Consider the following 20442-nt stretch of genomic DNA (forward strand, 5'->3'; position numbering starts at 1 on the left):
TTATTTTTAAAAAAAATTGTGCACATACCGGTATATCAGATATACGTTAATATTATATCCAGAGGAAAAGAAAAAGAAAAAAAGAACAAAAAAAAAAGAAAGAAACAAAGTATATGAGCTGAAGGTATGTGGGATTTGAGAGAGAAAGAGGAAGAGAGAGAAGTTAAGAAAACTGAAGGTTCCATCGATTCCATTGGGCATCAAACTTTTCCTTTTTACCATTTTTATACGAAATAAATTGAGTTTCATAAAAAAAATTTCATTTGTGAAATTGCAGCACACACATTCAAGGACTTCTCAGTGCATCTTGCTGTGTACACATAGTATTTAAGCCATAAGACAATAGTGTTTTGTATCATACTATTATTTTCAATAAAACCAAGAATAAAAGATTTTTTTTGTAATAGCTATCTGTAAATCAGTCTTATCTTCCAAAAAATGCTCAAATTCTGCTAGGAATAATTGTAAAAAATCACATTCCCACAGAATATGTTCCATTGTTTCCTCTTCAGAATGACAATGATTGCAGTACTTTGAGTCAATTTTTTTGATTTTGGAATAAAAAAGAGTTTGTAGCCAAGATTCGGTTTATAATTCTGTATTGAAACCATTGGATTTAGCTATCTTTTGTCACTCTGAAGGGTATTTTATGAATTATTTTCCATTCTTTTGTGTCAACTTCTAAAAGCTCACTCCATTTTGTTTTGCCTGATGTGATTGAGGTATTTTGATTTATAATTTCATAAAAAAGTTTTGATTTGTTGCATTTCAACACTGTATATATATTTGACATAACCAATGGATTTGTGAACTTTTTTATAGTTTTGTCACATCCACAATTTTTCACCCAAGCCTTAACAGCATGAATAATGCTATTATATTCTAAAAAATTAATCTTTGTATTTGGATAAGTATTGCAAAACGATTCAAAACCAAGAAATGAACCATCTTCATTGATTATATCATTAAGTTGTCTGATGCCGCTGTCAAACATTTGTTTATTATAAAATGGTTTTCCACCAATATGAATATTTGGGTTATAAAATAGAGGTGCAGAAAGATTTTTGAAAATTGGTATATTTTTGACATTTTTTGCCCTGCCCCTACGGCCCCATGAATTCTGTACAATGTATGCCCCCCCCCCCCCCCCCCCCCCCCCCCCCCCAGATGCTTCATACCAAATTTGAAAAGAATTGCAATGGTAGTTATCAAGAAGTTAAAAATGTTCAATTGTTAATGCATGACGATGGACGCAGACCAATTACAAAAGTTTTCCATTAGCAAACCATTTATCATTAATGGTTATGATGGTGCATCATTAATGATATATTTTTTGCATTGGTGAACGTAATTGCATTTGTTAATGCAAAATTTATCATTAGTGGATTTTATATCATTAATGGTTGCTACAAGGCTTCTTTGACCTGGTAAAGTGGAATGAATAATTGTAAATCTGCAATATATAGAGACTTCAGTGGATCAATGCTGATACTGAGTGTTCTATTAAAAGTGGACAAAAAAATTATAAATCAATAACTTGACAAACTATATTTGTATTTCTAACAAACTTTAATGATTGAATAACACACTAGTTTCATAGACATACCTGCATGTGTTAATGGCATTTACTTTTCACAACTTGTCTGCAACGGATATGACATTCTACTCATTGAAACCTCCTCAGAATCTGACACAATTTTATTGCCCCTTGAGTATTCTAACATTTCATTTGTCCTTGAAATCAAAAAAGGTAATTCATTCACACACTGCATGAGTTGTCACCATTATTATCCTTTAAACCCTCATTTCACTCAAATGTCCAGCATTTCTTACATCTGTTCTGTACATCTTCCTACAGACTCCCCATGATATGTCCTCACATCCTGAAGACGCCGAACTGCGTGTGTTGTTGGGGGGCATTCAGTGAGGCGCTGATACTGAGCCCTAACACAGTCCTAGTGTCCACTGGATCAATCACGCCATCATCCCATAACCTATCAATGAATCAGACACTCTTTTCTAATTTGTTTGCATCAGAACGATAATTTTTCTGTGATGTCGTGATTGGTTTTTGGTTGTTATTTTTTATCAAATTATTTTCTATTTCTTATATTACACAGTGTTGAATTACATTCTTATCATTGCTTTCTTCCTAATAACCCGATATAGAATTAAAGTGCCAGAGTTTAATAGTGCTTAATAACAAGAGGCCCATGGGCCAACATCATTCATCTGAGTCACCTCGGCCCTCATGTTCTTCAGCTGTTGTATTTTTTTTTTAGATTTTTAAAAAATCATTATTCCCAAGAATAATTTTAGCCCTATATTATGGCCCCAACCAAGCTACAAAGGTCTTGCCATAAAGAATCTATATACAAAATATGAAAGCCCTAACTTAAACAGTTCAGATTAACTTTCTTTTAGAAGTATGTCATAATCCAAGGTCAAAGTGAAAAGGTCAAAAGCTTTGGTACCAAAAGAGAGGTTCTGTCACAAGGTATGCATAGCTCTATCCTTGGATGAATTTGGCTCAATTTTTTTGGCACTCTAGTTTTCCTTTTAGCTCTCACAAGTTTATTGTTATTTCGAATTTCCAAAATTTCGGATTGAGTATCACTGAAGAGACATTATTTGTCGAAATGCGCATCTGGTGCATCAAAATTGGTACCATATAAGTTTTACATGCATACATGAAACATAAAATATAATATTCTATCACTCCCCCACTCAAAAGTTAAGGCAAAAGTTTTGGGTTAAAGAGGTTCGCACCTGACATTTGGGGTAATGTAAATTTTTTGGGAAGTGTTTTTTAAAATTTCATTTGAAGGAGAATTAGGAAACTGAAAAGAAAAACTGGGGTCGCAGTGCTTGTTATTGAGCTACAGTGTTCTAAACATGACCTTTTCGCACTTAAAATCTATTCAATTAAACTTGATTTGTCTGTTGTTGTCAATACAACATAAGCAACTGATATCGATCATTACATAAGATAGATACATAATCATGTCTTCTAACAATACAGATAAAAGAAAAGTTTAATACAAGTAATGAAAATAAATAATGACCTTTTTGCACTTGATATGCGAAAAAATTCATGATATAAAATTTCAGAATTTAAAAAGACATATTAGGAGTAATGTCAATTTCTAAAATTTCACATAACTTTCAAGGTCTTGTCTTAAAATTTAAAATAGAACTAAAAAAAGTAGGGGTTGGAGACCAAATTTATAAATTATTGGCGAAAATATTGAATTTTTTATACAAAATTTCAAGTACATGTATATAGATTTGAACTTTTTTCTAAGAATCGGTGTTCTATTTGGAACCAAATTAATGAATTACAATATTTGATCTAGTTCCAAGTCTCAACTGCTTGTATCATAAATTACAAAACTGAAATACTCGTATAGGAGAATAAAATTTTTATAGAAGATATATTAGATGAACCAGAAACTGTAATATCATGCAGATTTAGAACTTTTTGATTAATCAATCCTTCTGACACAAAATATAGTCCCTGCAAAACCCTTTCAAACTTTGAATTGACACATTTTTTTTCCAACTGGATAGGGTTCAGTAATAGATGTGTAATACATTTGCACCAATGGGATATTGAACCAGTGCTCAGGAGCTAACTTTCTTAAAGTTTTTGGATTTGGGTCAAACTCCAAGGTCAAAGATCATGATATGAAACATAATGTCTTGCCATAAGAAATCTATATACAAAATATGAAAGCCCAGGTACCTCAACTAATTAAGGAAATATTGTCTAGGTTAGGTTTTCTTAAAAATAGGTCAAACTCCAAGGTCAATTTCACAAGGTACCAAAACAAAGGCCTTGTCCCAAGAAATGTATGACATATGAGAGCACCATCATGCAGCATCTAAAAGTTATGAGCAAGGTTATACATGTAGTGTCAACAAACAGTCAGGACGAAACCAACTATAGTATGGGGGCTGCTTGAAAAGAATTTATTCTAAGCAATTTCCTGTATATTCCCTTGTAAAAGTGATATCTCCTTTTGTTGCGGGTGTGGCACTGGGACACCTGAACTGAGCAAACTTCAATTTGCACTACCTAAAGATACTTGCATATTAGTATGGCTAATCATGCCCTGCTATTCTTGAGAAGAATTTAAAGGATGTTCCCTATGTATTCCCATAGAAAACTTTGATCCCTATTGGTGGCTCCATCCTACCCCCTGGGTTATGATTTGCACTACATGGGGATGCTTGCATATCAATATGACTAATCATGGTCCTGCTTTTGTCGAGATGAAGATTTTCAAATGTTTTCCTATAAATTCTTGTGTAAAACTTTGAACGCCTATTGTGGCTCCAAACTACCCCTGGGGGTCATGATTTGAATAAACTCGAATCTGCATTACCTAGGGATGTTTGCATATTCTAAAATATGACTAATCATGGTCTTGCTGTTATTAAGATTTTTTCCTATATATTACCATGTAAAACTTGTATCTCCTTTTGTGGCTCCATCCTATTTCCAGGGGTCATAATTTGAACAGACTTCAGGATGCTTGCATATAATAAGATGCACACAGTTTGTTGACTTTGATCTTTTAACAAGACAGAGTGATTGCATACAACTATCAATGTAATCATTAGTTTAAAAGAAACATGCCCAATATCCTAATTAATAATTATATTTTTTGTGTTTCTGCTGTGCATTTCATCTAATAAATTCTGTATTTTACAATCAGTGAACCTCGCCATTACCAGTACATAAACAAGCAGCAGACTCAGTGTGCGAAACTAACTTTAAAGTCCTATAGACTTTCGGTCCATAGTCATGCATTTTATTTCCTATAGACCACAACAAATTCCTATAGACCGAAATCTATCATGCAATATTCATTGTTATTTAAAAATAAATATTAAATACACACAAATTCGGTTTGGTAATTTGTTCATAGTTTAATTATATTCTTTTTCAATTTCATGCACGTCAAGCTTTTCAATTAGAATTTCGTTTTCTTTTTCATTTTGTTTCAGCTCAGCTTCACTGCCTGATTCTTCATCTAAGTCACATTTACTACGTTTCATTTTCTCATGGTTTTCTGCGACTTTAGCCTTGCTGGAACTTGTTGTACTGACCGCTTTCTGTTTGATTCAAGTGCATGCACCCCCTTCCACATATATTTTAAAACCGTTCAAAAAGGACATTCCAAATTTGCAGGAAAATGGCGTACATTGAAGTAAATATCAAATTGAAAATGGAATAATCTGATTCGAATGATTTGTAATTACATTGTGGAACATTTTATTACAGCTAAGGGGTGAACAGAAACATCAGCATACTACATTTAAACTGGTCTCACTTCTCATATATGTTTAATAAGCGGCTGAGAACCAGTTATTTACTCAGAATTCCTATAGACAAGTTGGTCTATAGCTATATTTTGATTGTTATAGACCGACTCGATTTTCTATAGACATTGTCTATCGGTTCATGATTAATTTCGCACACTGCAGACTGAGAATCACATGACTTGTGTAGCCAACAGAAATAGGGCAGAATATTGCCTGGACAACAGTTCGTAAACTGTTGACTGGTCAATGGACCACGAATGTGATAGCTGGTTTAACAGTTAAATTGTTGTTTCTAAATCATATATTTAGATATGGGAAAAAATAATATGGTGTTTAACAAACTATAATAACATACTGTAAGTACATTCACTACTCCTTTAATTGCATTAATAGTACTCGGGGAGTCTTTTTTCCTCTTCTAATACTTCGAGCAAATTGTTTTCTGTGATGTCAGCGAATGTGAAACTATCGTTTGTTCAACGTCTTCAACATTACCAAGACACTTAAACCATGTAACAATTTATTCTGTGACCTGGAAACAATTTGACTGTTTAAATATATGCAAAAACATAAAAACAAGAAATACTTGTAAAAAAAAATATATGCCCCCCACCCCCCAGCTGCAAAATTGAAAAGAGTCATACACATGCATAATTTAATTGATGGTAGTGCCACACCAATTCAATTCAATATATTGAGCAGACAATATCTTCCTATGTCCAGAGTGGATTGACCATGTGACCTAAACTGGAGCTCCAAATTAAATGTTCCTTATGTAACATAAATGATCTTTTTCCGTAATGAAAGTTAGATAATGATTTTACGAATGCAATTGTAATCCATCATGCCGAATATTGACCAAAGACAAAATGAACAGTCGTTCAAAGTTTCAAAATTTAAAGTATTGCGAATGTGTTTATAATGGTAGTAGTTGTCCAGTGCGAGAATTTAAGGGCAAAATTATGAATACACATCAAATGCAATAATCGAAAACATAATGCACTGTATGAATTACAACAGAAAAACTGCTACATCGTAAACAGTAGCCCGATTTCTTGGACATTGGCAGGTAGTGTACAACCTAATTTTGGCAAAATGTTGTTTTAAGTCATAATGCGCAAACTTCCCAGAACAGCCCTGGACCATTCAATATCTGACATACTGGACAGTTTTCGACTTACTACTTTCAAGATCTGTGTCATCACAAAACATGTTCAACCAAAATAAAAACTTTATTATGTTTATCCATGTGTTTGTACATATCAGTAACTGTTAATAAATTATTACCAAAAGTCGTAAGAGTGACTTATATAATCATGAAAAAAATTAAGAACATCGAAAATATCAAATGAATATCGTATTGAAAAATTTATTAATGTGTCAGGTCTCTGGAAGGGGGTGTCCTTTGTTGAATGAGATGTAATTAAGCAATATAATTATAAACTTTCATAAAATGATAAATATGGGATACTACTATATTAAGTATAACTAACTCTGAACACCTACACATTTTTACACTGATTCCGATGTAAACGAATCGCAACTTTTCGGCTTACCGGAAAAGCCCGAGAATGCGTGATTGGTTATAGAACTAAGTGTCTATGATGTTGCCTTGTTCTGGGCACTTCGTTCTGGAAATTTCCATAACATTGATTTAAAACTAATATCACGGATTGAAGAAACGAATGGGCATATTTCATTTAATGAACAATTATCAAAACCTATTCCTTATGTAAGATCAAAATCAAGCATTGATAAACAACGGATTAACTTCATATCGTATTATCTTAAGTTGTCATTTTAGAAAAGAAAAGAAAACTGGCTTAGATCCATCAAGCGTGGCCGCTACTGTACTTTCATTTTTGCTATTTCAGGGTAGTTTATCAAAAACGAAAGTGGGTTTTAAAATAATTTTATGATATTTACTAATCAAGAAAGATTCTGTTACATGTAAAGCTGATGGGCATCACCTCACCTATGAAACAATATTAAAGATGCAAGCAGTTACTCTGGAGCAAGAATTTTGGAGTTTATTGGCAAAATTTGTTAATTTTTAAGTATATATAGTAGGTGAAGCAATAATAATATTTACTGGTTCCTATAATGATAGCTAACTTAACACTGATATACTGTGTACTGGTTCCTATAATGATAGCTTACTTAACACTGATATACTGTGTACTGGTTCCTATAATGATAGCTTACTGATATACTATGTACTGGTTCCTATAATGATAGCTTACTTAACACTGATATACTATGTACTGGTTCCTATAATGATAGCTTACTTAACACTGATATACTGTGTACAGGTTCCTATAATGATAGCTTACTGATATACTATGTACTGGTTCCTATAATGATAGCTTACTTAACACTGATATACTATGTACTGGTTCCTATAATGATAGCTTACTTAACACTGACATAGTATGTACTGGTTCCTATAATGATAGCTTACTTAACACTGACATAGTATGTACTGGTTCCTATAATGATAGCTTACTGATATACTATGTACTGGTTCCTATAATGATAGCTTACTTAACACTGACATAGTATGTACTGGTTCCTATAATGATAGCTTACTTAACACCGATATACTATGTACTGGTTCCTATAATGATAGCTTACTGATATACTATGTACTGGTTCCTATAATGATAGCTTACTTAACACTGATATACTATGTACTGGTTCCTATAATGATAGCTTACTGATATACTATGTACTGGTTCCTATAATGATAGCTTACTTAACACTGATATACTATGTACTGGTTCCTATAATGATAGCTTACTTAACACTGACATAGTATGTACTGGTTCCTATAATGATAGCTTACTTAACACTGACATAGTATGTACTGGTTCCTATAATGATAGCTTACTTAACACTGACATAGTATGTACTGGTTCCTATAATGATAGCTTACTGATATACTATGTACTGGTTCCTATAATGATAGCTTACTTAACACTGACATAGTATGTACTGGTTCCTATAATGATAGCTTACTTAACACCGATATACTATGTACTGGTTCCTATAATGATAGCTTACTGATATACTATGTACTGGTTCCTATAATGATAGCTTACTTAACACTGATATACTATGTACTGGTTCCTATAATGATAGCTTACTGATATACTATGTACTGGTTCCTATAATGATAGCTTACTGATATACTATGTACTGGTTCCTATAATGATAGCTTACTGATATACTATGTACTGGTTCCTATAATGATAGCTTACTTAACACTGATATACTATGTACTGGTTCCTATAATGATAGCTTACTTAACACTGATATACTATGTACTGGTTCCTATAATGATAGCTTACTGATATACTATGTACTGGTTCCTATAATGATAGCTTACTTAACACTGACATAGTATGTACTGGTTCCTATAATGATAGCTTACTGATATACTATGTACTGGTTCCTATAATGATAGCTTACTTAACGCTGATATAGTGTGTACTGGTTCCTATAATGATAGCTTACTTAACACTGATATACTATGTACTGGTTCCTATAATGATAGCTTACTTAACACTGATATAGTATGTACTGGTTCCTATAATGATAGCTTACTTAGCACTGACATAGTATGTACTGGTTCCGATAATGATAGCTTACTGATATACTATGTACTGGTTCCTATAATGATAGCTTACTTAACACTGACATAGTATGTACTGGTTCCTATAATGATAGCTTACTTAACACCGATATACTATGTACTGGTTCCTATAATGATAGCTTACTGATATACTATGTACTGGTTCCTATAATGATAGCTTACTTAACACTGATATACTATGTACTGGTTCCTATAATGATAGCTTACTGATATACTATGTACTGGTTCCTATAATGATAGCTTACTTAACACTGATATACTATGTACTGGTTCCTATAATGATAGCTTACTTAACACTGACATAGTATGTACTGGTTCCTATAATGATAGCTTACTTAACACTGACATAGTATGTACTGGTTCCTATAATGATAGCTTACTTAACACTGACATAGTATGTACTGGTTCCTATAATGATAGCTTACTGATATACTATGTACTGGTTCCTATAATGATAGCTTACTTAACACTGACATAGTATGTACTGGTTCCTATAATGATAGCTTACTTAACACCGATATACTATGTACTGGTTCCTATAATGATAGCTTACTGATATACTATGTACTGGTTCCTATAATGATAGCTTACTTAACACTGATATACTATGTACTGGTTCCTATAATGATAGCTTACTGATATACTATGTACTGGTTCCTATAATGATAGCTTACTGATATACTATGTACTGGTTCCTATAATGATAGCTTACTGATATACTATGTACTGGTTCCTATAATGATAGCTTACTTAACACTGATATACTATGTACTGGTTCCTATAATGATAGCTTACTTAACACTGATATACTATGTACTGGTTCCTATAATGATAGCTTACTGATATACTATGTACTGGTTCCTATAATGATAGCTTACTTAACACTGACATAGTATGTACTGGTTCCTATAATGATAGCTTACTGATATACTATGTACTGGTTCCTATAATGATAGCTTACTTAACGCTGATATAGTGTGTACTGGTTCCTATAATGATAGCTTACTTAACACTGATATACTATGTACTGGTTCCTATAATGATAGCTTACTTAACACTGATATAGTATGTACTGGTTCCTATAATGATAGCTTACTTAGCACTGACATAGTATGTACTGGTTCCGATAATGATAGCTTACTTAGCACTGACATAGTATGTACTGGTTCCTATAATGATAGCTTACTTAGCACTGACATAGTATGTACTGGTTCCTATAATGATAGCTTACTTAGCACTGACATAGTATGTACTGGTTCCTATAATGATAGCTAACTTAACACTGACATAGTATGTACTGGTTCCTATAATGATAGCTTACTTAACACTGACATAGTGTGTACTGGTTCCTACAAATGTAGCTTACCTGGCACTGGCATAGTATGGATGTCCCTCCTTTTCATATTTCTTTATTACTGGAACTTTAATAGCTTCCTCTTCATCAGGTGTAAGCTACAAAATTCAGAGCTTTGAATGTATAACCAACAATATCTTGACCTTAAACTCCATCAAGTATTTCATTTCACTGTTAGCATAAAATGAGGTCACTTTAATAAATTTCAACTACTTCTGAAACTTTAAAAACTAGAACTGTCCTAGCAGGACTAATATACCCCCCCCCCCCCCCCCTCCACAGGGCACATTGGATGATGGGAAATGTCAATTTTGCTCATTGAAGAATAAATTGCATCCTTTTGGCATGAAGATTGTTGAGAGCAATAAATGTAAATGCAAGACTATATATTCTGCAGTAGAGTGTTACTCAGAATATTGAAGATATGCTTAATATAATTTCTGAGTAAAATTACATGGATAACTACTATTCAGCGTACTTGAGCCAAAAAACAATGCATCTTTTATTTACAAAATCATCCACAGACAGATGGGCAGACAGACAGAAAAATGGACTGATCTAATGAAGTAGTCTCTGAAAGGACAGATTATTACAAAATTTAAAAGAAAATGACGAAGTCAATGAAGTTGAAAAACCACCCGTAGAAAGAAAATATCCATAATTTCCTTGACTGGTGATGAATCTCAATAAAAATGACAGGAGTACAACTTCATTATACACATAATATATACACAAAGTTTGAATCAAATGTGTTCATTGGTTTTTAAAATATTCTCTAGAAACTGACAAACCTTGCCTTTACCATGGTAAGTCTCGTTTAAATTCCTAATCATTTATCCTAAATGTCACGTAGGAGATAATGTGAATCTTTAAAGCATGACACAATTTCTTTTCCATTCGTAATCAGATTCTTTATTTACAACTTCAGGAATGCACATGTCATTATTGACAACCAGTTTATCATAAACCTGTCCGTATTTGACCATCCCACTAAAACTGTGATCAACAGGAACCAAGTTCCCATTTGCTTTAGACAGAGATACGGATTAAACACAATGAGCTGCACACAACACTGTTCAAATCCAACGTGAGCTGCACACAACACTGTTCAAATCCAACGTGAGCTGTACACAACACTGTTCAAATCCAACGTGAGCTGTACACAACACTGTTCAAATCCAACGTGAGCTGCACACAACACTGTTCAAATCCAACGTGAGCTGCACACAACACTGTTCAAATCCAACGTGCAATAGTGTGTCTTGAAACTTCTTTATGAGGACGTACATAACTGATGAACAATGAATCACACTTATTTCTTATTCTCACAGAGATAAATATTCACATAAAACAAAATATATACATAACCTCCTATCTGGCGGATAAGATTGCAAGACCATGTAAGACATACTGTTGTTAGGTTTACAAGTTTTCAAAAGATCACTAATATCAAATACATAATTATTATGTTTTTTCATATTGCTAAGTTTCATACATGAAATGGTTTGCACTCTACATGCACAAGTTAAACTGATTAACATAACCAACTTGCATGTCAAATCTTTCAAACTTAAAGTTTTTACAGGTGATAATTTTCTCAAATACTTTAAAACAATAGGTGCATACCAGTATGTACCTATCTTGATTTTGATGGTCTAAGGTTAAAAACACCTTTTATAAATCGTATGACCAGTGGATGACATCCAACAGAAAACCCAAAAATCAACAGAAGACAAAAGTCCCTCTGGCTGTGTTAATAGCACAATAACCTAAACCAAAGCGAAACAAATATGATAATAATTTAACAGCAGTTTCTATAGTTGTGTAACATTGGATCAATGGATCCTCACTACATTACTGAAACCATCTTTTATAAAATGTCTTATATTGTTTCTTGGTTCTCCGACTTCCATGATGCTGACAGGATTGAGGCTTTTTGCTGTGAAATTCCTTGTTTCTGAAACTGTGACCGGACAATTGGCATGCCATCAGCACTTAACAAGTCCTTCAGAGGATGGTGTACATCCATGCCTGAAAGTGTCAAAAGATAGTCGGTCACAGGTGAAATTCACTGGGTGGTCCACTAGTTTCTTCAGTACGTGATTGAACCATGGCTGTGTTAACCACACTGGAGCCACAAGTGTACGGTTTGCCTGGTCCTGACAAATCTTCCTCACCACACGTCCGATGAGACTGAAAGGAGGATTGAAATAACCAATATTTTCCCAGGGAAAACCAAATGCACTAACATAAGTAGTATCTGGGTCTAGATGCCAAGAACAATATCTATCAATTTGCTTATTCAACCATATAGTAAGCAATGTCTTGGGCTGTTCCCACTTTATCACAATCTTGTTAAACACAGGTTTATATACTATCCACTCTGTCTGATCATCACATGACAAACTATCACAACCCCAGATACATGGACCTTTTAATACTCCACAGCTAAAACTCTTTGACAAGTTTATCACATTTCTTAGAAGTAATACCACCCATTTAATTGATAGATGAAATAGCTGTGGTATCTGATGTTAACTGTTCCCATTCAGAAATTAAAAAAAAATTCAATGCACTAGCCTTAAACCAGTTTGTAAATTACATACCTTTTTCACAATTACTTCTTAAGGTGACTCTACAGGCTTCCTCACTGGTAATTTTTTGAATTTGATGAGTAAGCTGAAGAATTCCAGTTGGATCCGCAGCCCCTTGCAGCTCCTCGAACAAATCAATCTTGTGCTCATTCTCTCATTAATCAACCACGAAAAAGGGTATTGTCTACACTAGTGGGCCCCCTTCCAGGTATCTAGCTGGCTGCACACATGGCAGATCTCACCTCAGATCTCCATTAGTTAGTATATTCACCTTTCATATCTTACTTCAATGACTCTCTACGCAGCTTACAGTCTATTAGCAATAGCTTCCCAACAGATCCAACATCTCTGGGTTTTCACACTTGACAAGGAGGCATATAAGTTTTGTTAGTGCACATGTACCTTTCACTAAAGATGTCTATATATTTTGCATCTCCTGGATTTAAAAAGTCCCAAAATATTTGGTTAGTTTTAACAGTGACTAATGCCAAACAGTTTTCTGGTTGGTTCATTGTTTTAAAAGTTCAATAAAACATTCCTTCTTAATTTTCTCTCGGACCCGTCTGTCACCAAATTAGATAATTCTGGACTATCTCAAGTTTCTTTAATTTGAGTTTTTTGCCAGCACTAACATATTTGTTGTTTCTTTAACTTTGAGTTTTTTGCCAGCACTAACATATTTGTTGTTTCTTTAACTTTGAGTTTTTTGCCAGCACTAACATATTTGTTGTTGATTTCATCTAATGTGTGCTTCCCCAAAGCCAATCCTCAAGTGCCTGCTTCGTCATATCAGTCACCTTGACGATCATCAAAGTAATCATAAGAACACAATAGTATGTTCTACAATTCAGCCACGCAATTGTCCTGTTTTTTCTTGTATTTTCTTGAATAGCTTTAAGTATATATGTATTTAGAATCTCGCTGTTTGACAAACACCTTCATGACCGCCACCATTGCCATGCTCCTCCCCCCCCCCCCCCCCCCCCTCCAAGAACTCACAGATGCACCAGTAGTTCATGAAGTGGTTGTCTTCTCTGAAGACAATCTAGATATACACTTAGTTGGGGCTATCTTCTTCTTCCCCTTTACTGCTGTTTTTGAAACACCAAATCATGTGTCTTATCAACATTGGAGTCCGCCATGACACACATGGTTAAAGCAGTGAACGAGTCTCACAATAAGAAAAATCTTTCGACTTTGTCAAAGAAATAAATATTTCTGACCACGTCAAAAATAAAAATAATTTTTTTATAGCAATATTCATCCCGTCAACAAGACCTACATCGTTCCACTTTGGCTGTTTGCAGTTCAGTGATTTGGCAGCTGCAGTACTATTCAGATTATCTCTGAGGTGATATGAAATAAAAATAATTTGAAGGATGAGGCCCACTAGTTTCATTGATAAATGTGAACCTTTGACAAATTCAAACTAGGGTGGTAGGATTTATTATTGAAAAGTAAAAATGGCAGTTAAGTCATTGATTATTGTACGTCTTGTGAAAAGGGTCACCCACCCCATCCCAACTTATATAACACAGTACTCAATAGATAAAAACTCAGAGAGAATAAAGGGTCACCCACCCCATCCCAACTTATATAACACAGTAATCAATAGAATAAAAACTCAGAGAGAATAAAAAATGCAGCATTTCAAAACAACAAATGGCTTTTCCAATCTAAACTTTAGCGATTGTGGCCTGGATGTTTTGTTTGAAGTTGAAAATTTCATGTACAATGTACAATACACCAGTTTCGAAATAAGAGCCCCACCCTATCATTCAGACAAAGACTCCACCCTGTCATTCAGGCAGAGACCCCATCCTGTCATTCTGACCCACCCTGTCATTCTGACCCACCCTGTCATTCAGACAGAGACTCCACCCTGTCATTCTGACCCACCCTGTCATTCAGACAGAGACTCCACCCTGTCATTCTGACCCACCCTGTCATTCAGACAGAGACTCCACCCTGTCATTCTGACCCCACCCTGTCATTCAGACAAAGACTCCACCCTGTCATTCAGACAGATACCCCACCCTGTCATTCTGACCCACCCTGTCATTCAGACAGAGACCCCACCCTGTCATTCAGACAGAGACTCCTCCCTGTCATTCAGACAGAGACTCCTCCCTGTCATTCAGACAGAGACTCCACCCTGTCATTCTGACCCCACCCTGTCAGTCAAACAGACAAAGAACTGACCTGTTATTAAAACAGACAACAGATGCCAGCTGAGGTAAAGTGATGTTTAAATATGCGCTGCAGGTGACACAAAATCACTGTATGAAACAAACGAGATCTCCCTACCATTTTTCCAGCCCTGATCCTCTGTTCCTTTGTGATCTGAGCTAAAACACTGGCTGCCTGCTCCCCACCCATTACAGAGATCCTGGCATTGGGCCACATATACAGGAATCGTGGGCTACAAGTTTACAATGCATTTACAATCAAATACAGGGTTTAATCAAAGGGCAAATCTTTCGTATGGCAAATTCAATTTTCAAATCACCAGTAAAAAATTCAAGCAATAATTAGGGAAATACCAAGAATCAAAATAAAATAAATACTCCACCTATAGGCCCTGCCACACATCCCATAATTCCCAGCCCCATATGAGCCTCCAATTATCACAGTAAATTTAGGAACTTTGGCACACGCAACAGCTGTCACCATTTTGGCTCCATGCTTGGCTATGCCCCCTGCCTCAGCCTCACGACCAACCATAAAGCCTATTCAAAATAAAAGCCAGAAAAATGTTTCAACTATAATATGAATGAGAGTGACCAATTAATACACACATCACTTCTGTTGCTAAATTAGAAAAACCACCACAGTGGTCTAGAGGTTAGAGCGTTCGCCTCATATGCGGATTGCCGGGGTTTGAATCCTGGCCGCGACAAACCTACTGGTAAGTCGTTAAAACGTAGTGACAGTTCCATTGTCAAACGCTCTACATCAGGTGTGAATGTCACGGGTCCTTGGAGATGACCTTAAAAACGGATGTCCCGTGTCACAGTACCGTATATACTCGCCTATAAGTCGGTTCGCCTACAAGTCGGTTGTATAGTTTTTAGGTTATTTTGGAGGGAATTGCCATTGACCCATTTATAAGTCGGTCCAACATTTTTCAAGAATCGGTTTACAATTTTAAATCAATGCTCTAAGACTATTGTTTTTACCTGTGTTTCAAATAATATTTTAAGAAATGCGCCAATATTTGATATTTTTTCACCCAACAAATCAATTTTATATCAATGCTCTTACAGCGAATTACAAAAGACCGGTTGAGTTTTCAATTGCCTGCTGGATTGATCAATAGACTTTACAATTTGGTCAGCCAAGAATCACATTTGGTCTGAATTTAGGTCACAAAGTTACTCAAGCGTAGATTGCTTTTACAGGTAAATCTGAGTTGATTTCAGTGTCTTTTGCAGCTATTTCCCTAGGACTTTTTTTTTCAAAGTGAACATCAATTAAATCAAATTGAATATATTTCTCTCTCAGATATACATGTACATTTGATTACTTTAACATGTTTAATTAAAGGTGCACTCTCTCTCTTTAATTTGAAACATTATTTCAAGTGTTTTTAAATCAATAAATTTGGAATAAAATCAAATTTGATTATATTTTTCTTTCAAAAATACTATTGATTACTTTAAGTAAAGAAAAGGGTACATTCTCTCTCTCTCTCTCTCTCTCAAATACAATTTTTTTATTGATTAAATTGAACTTTACTAAACTCTTATCAATTTCACTTTTAAGAATATTTCATTAGACATCTCACAGTGTCCACATGTACATGTACCATTCATCTGTGTGTCAATCTATATTTGATGTCATTCCATTCATATCACACAAAGAAAACTTCCAGAAAACTCTTCTATTGTTACTGTTTCTGACCAATAGAATTCTTGTTATTATAGCTAACCATTTCAGTTCAGTCTTTTTATTCTATTTAGAGTTCTTAGGGTTGGTTAGTGCACATCTACCTTTTTACAACACCTATTCAGCTTATAACCATGAAAAAAATAAGATGGAGAGATATTTTAACAAAGAAATTATTAACTTATACAATTAGAGAAATTCTTTTCCCTGAAATAATCAGTAAAACTGAAGTGTTAAATTATCTTATTTATGGGGTTGTCACTCACACTGAGAAAAAAAAGTTGTCAATTCTTTGTCATACCTGAGTAACTTTGTGACCTAAATTCAGACCAAATGTGATACTTTGCTGACCAAATTGTAAAGTCTGTTGATCAATCCAGCAGGCAATTGAAAACTCAACTGGTCTTTTGTAATTCGCTGTATGTATTTATCCATGTTCCAATAATGTTTTGGGATATGACATCGATATTTCACTTTTTATTCTAAAGAAATTAAACAGTTACTATTTTGTTTATTTCGTCCATGTTTTCATTGTTTAAATATGCGGTAGGTGTGGCATGCTAAAGAACCCTCACTGCTCAATGGCTGCAAGTGCTGAGTATAGGACTAAATTTGAAGCCCTTCACTGGTCTTGGTGAGGTCTCCATATGAGTGAAAAATTCTCGAGTGAGACGTTAAACAAGATACAAACTAAAATCAGAAATTAATGAATTTCAAAGTTCTTATACTTTAATATTAACACAATCTTAAACATTGAATTTGAGGATAATCTATAGATAGTACAGAGATCTGTGGAGCTTACCTGTAATGTTTTGAAGAAAAATAAGAGGAATGTTTCTTTGACAGCATAATTCTATAAAATGTGTTCCCTAAAAAATAGTATAAAGTAAGAGGAAATACTGCAATATTTCAGGGTGCCGTGAACACAAAATAACGAATGGAGATTCAATACTCACCTTTAATGCCGATTCACTAAATAAAACGCCATTATTTCCCAGTATTCCTACAGGATATCCCCACAATCTGGCAAACCCTTTAGGAAATCATTCAAAGAGATTAGAATAGATGACATGTAACATAATGAACAGAGGAGGTCATTTAATATCAATTAAATGTAAAGTGAAATGAATTGTATTCTCATCACATCTACTGTATGTAAAATATGTGTACAAATTCAACCCCCTCCCCCTAAAAAATCTCTGCATCAAATTGACCCTTGAAAAAATCCTTCACTCCCTATGAAAATTCTAGAATAACCTACCCGATTCTAAACAAAACCGGAAGTCCAAATAAATGGAATGGTCATTTCAGCAATTTTACTTCAGTTTGTCTTGTTAAATGGGCTACAGATGGTAATAAAAAGCTCAGCAGAGCTCTTTCAAAACAAGAGGCCCATGGGCCAAAGTTGCTCACCTGAGTCACCATGGCCCTACTGTTTTTCAGCTAATGTGATTTTTCCCAATTTATTCCTATGAAAATTTTGACCCCATATTTTGGCTCCTACCTAGCCCAATAGGGTCACAACATAGCCACACCTGAATTCACACTACACAAGGATGCCTTTATACCAGGATGACTAACATGACCTTGATGTTCTGGAGAAGGTCAAAGTCACAAGGTCAAAGATCATACTATGAAATGAAAGGTCTTGCCATGAGAAATCTATATATAAAATATGAAAGTTCTGCATTGAATAGTATATAGGGTATTGCATAGGTTAGGTTTTTTTTAAAACTAGGTCTCCAAGGTCAAGGTCACAAGGTTAAAAACTTTGGGGCTATAAAAAAGTCTTCTCACAAAGAATGCCCTTATGAAATATGAGAGCCCTATCACTCACCATTCAAAAGTTATGAGCAAAAATTACGATTCAGACAAACAAGACAAAAACAATATGCTCCCTCCAACTGGGGGCAAAAAATGCTTTAACTAATTTCCTATATATATTCTATTATAAAACGTTGATCTCCTACTGTGGCCCTAGTCTACCCCTGGGGCCCTTGATGTGAACAAATTTGAACTACCTGTAGGTGCTTGCATATTGTGGCCTAAACTAACCCCCAGGAGTCGTGATGTGAATAAAATTGAATCTGCACTATCTGAGGATGTTTGCATATTAATATATTTACTTTTCCTCTATGAACCAACCAATTTCAGCACACGATATAATCCGTTCACATTGACTATGAACGGGTCATGAACTAGTTTAAAGAAAGCGACTGAGAGAGCGTAATGATTTGAAAAAACACAACATGTGTTACAAAGATCTCGCAAAGTCACACCCCGGATTAAGATTATGAACTTAGTGGATTATCATCCCAATCTTGTGGTCTCCTAGCTCCAAAATACAGTGCACCGTGCAATGTTGATAAAAGGCAGGGTAAAGCGTGATGTCATGTCTATGTTTTGACGTACGTCACAATACGACTGTGACATAGGTGGATCTTAGGAGTTCGTTTTATGCAACAAAATATTTCCTGACTTATACAGGCAATGTAAACAAATGGTGATTTAACACATGAATATAAATACAAGAAATGAACGCACTTTTGAGCTGTTCATGGTCAATATGAACGGATTTGGATTTGAGGCAAATTCTTTGTGAATCGCTAGTGAGATTCACACAATCTGCCTCAAATCCAAATCCATTCATATTGACCATGAACAGCTCAAAAGTGCGTTCATTTCTTAAATGAACAAGAGTATCATAAACGGTACATAATACGCCTGTGAAAATGTTATAAAGGGTGTTTTAATTATAAGGTGTTTTTTTTGGTGACATTGATTAGCATATATGGCAAAAATGTCATGAGTTGTAGAACTTTACTTGACGTAGTATCGGCCATCATCAAGCTGTGACATACTTTGTTTTGTAACATGAACAAGAGATGTTTGTAAAAACATATGCCCCCATGGTGCAAAATTGAAAAGGGTTATACACACACATCATTTAATTGATAGTAGTATCATCAATTCAAAATATTGTGCAGACAATATCTTCCTATGTCAAGAATGGATTGACCATGTGACCTAAAAATCAATAGGGGTCATCTACTCCTTATGCAGTACCAGTGTACCAAGTTTGGTGTCAATCAAACAAATAATTCTTAAAATATAGGAGACAATATATTACTATGTCCAGTTCAACCACTGACCTTTGACCATGTGACCTCAAAATCAATAGGGGTTATCTTCTCCTGAAGATGTATCAGAGTACTAAGTTTGATGTCTGTCAAGCAAAGGGTTATCAAGATATTGAGTGGACAGTATATTACTATGTCCAGTTTGACTCTTGACCTTTGACCATGTAACCTCAAAATCAATAGGGGTCATCTTCTCCTGAAGACGTACAGAGTCAAGCAAAGGGTTCTCAAGATATTGAGCTGACAGTATATTCCAATGTCCAGTTTGACCCTTGACCTTCGACCATGTGACCTCAAAATCAATAACTCAATCTACTCCTTAGAATGTTCCAGTGTATTAAGTTTGATGTCTGTCAAGCAAAGGATTCTCAAGATATTGAGCGGACAGTATATTCCTATGTCCAGAGTAGATTGACCCTTGACCTTTGACCTGGAAAACAACAGGGGTCCTCTTCTACTCATAACCAACCAACATATGAA

The 20442-nt window shown here is 34.8% G+C and overlaps 1 protein-coding gene across 1 annotated transcript in view; it reads right to left on the bottom strand.

Annotated features, from left to right (window-relative positions):
• Positions 1-1550: 1550 nt before the first annotated feature.
• Positions 1551-20442, bottom strand: part of LOC125661325 (methylcrotonoyl-CoA carboxylase beta chain, mitochondrial-like) — a 48372-nt gene continuing 29480 nt past the window's right edge. Inside the window, exons 12-17 of the mRNA XM_048893296.2 lie at positions 17779-17855; positions 17625-17691; positions 15507-15663; positions 15242-15356; positions 10353-10438; positions 1551-1994 (exon numbers count right to left, since the gene is read on the bottom strand). Coding sequence (XP_048749253.1) covers positions 1877-1994; positions 10353-10438; positions 15242-15356; positions 15507-15663; positions 17625-17691; positions 17779-17855 — 620 coding nt within the window. The 3' untranslated portion in view covers positions 1551-1876. The remainder of the gene's footprint in view (positions 1995-10352; positions 10439-15241; positions 15357-15506; positions 15664-17624; positions 17692-17778; positions 17856-20442) is intronic.

Source organism: Ostrea edulis, chromosome 8 (genome assembly GCF_947568905.1).
Source record: "Ostrea edulis chromosome 8, xbOstEdul1.1, whole genome shotgun sequence".
NCBI classification, from domain to species: Eukaryota; Metazoa; Mollusca; class Bivalvia; order Ostreida; family Ostreidae; genus Ostrea; species Ostrea edulis.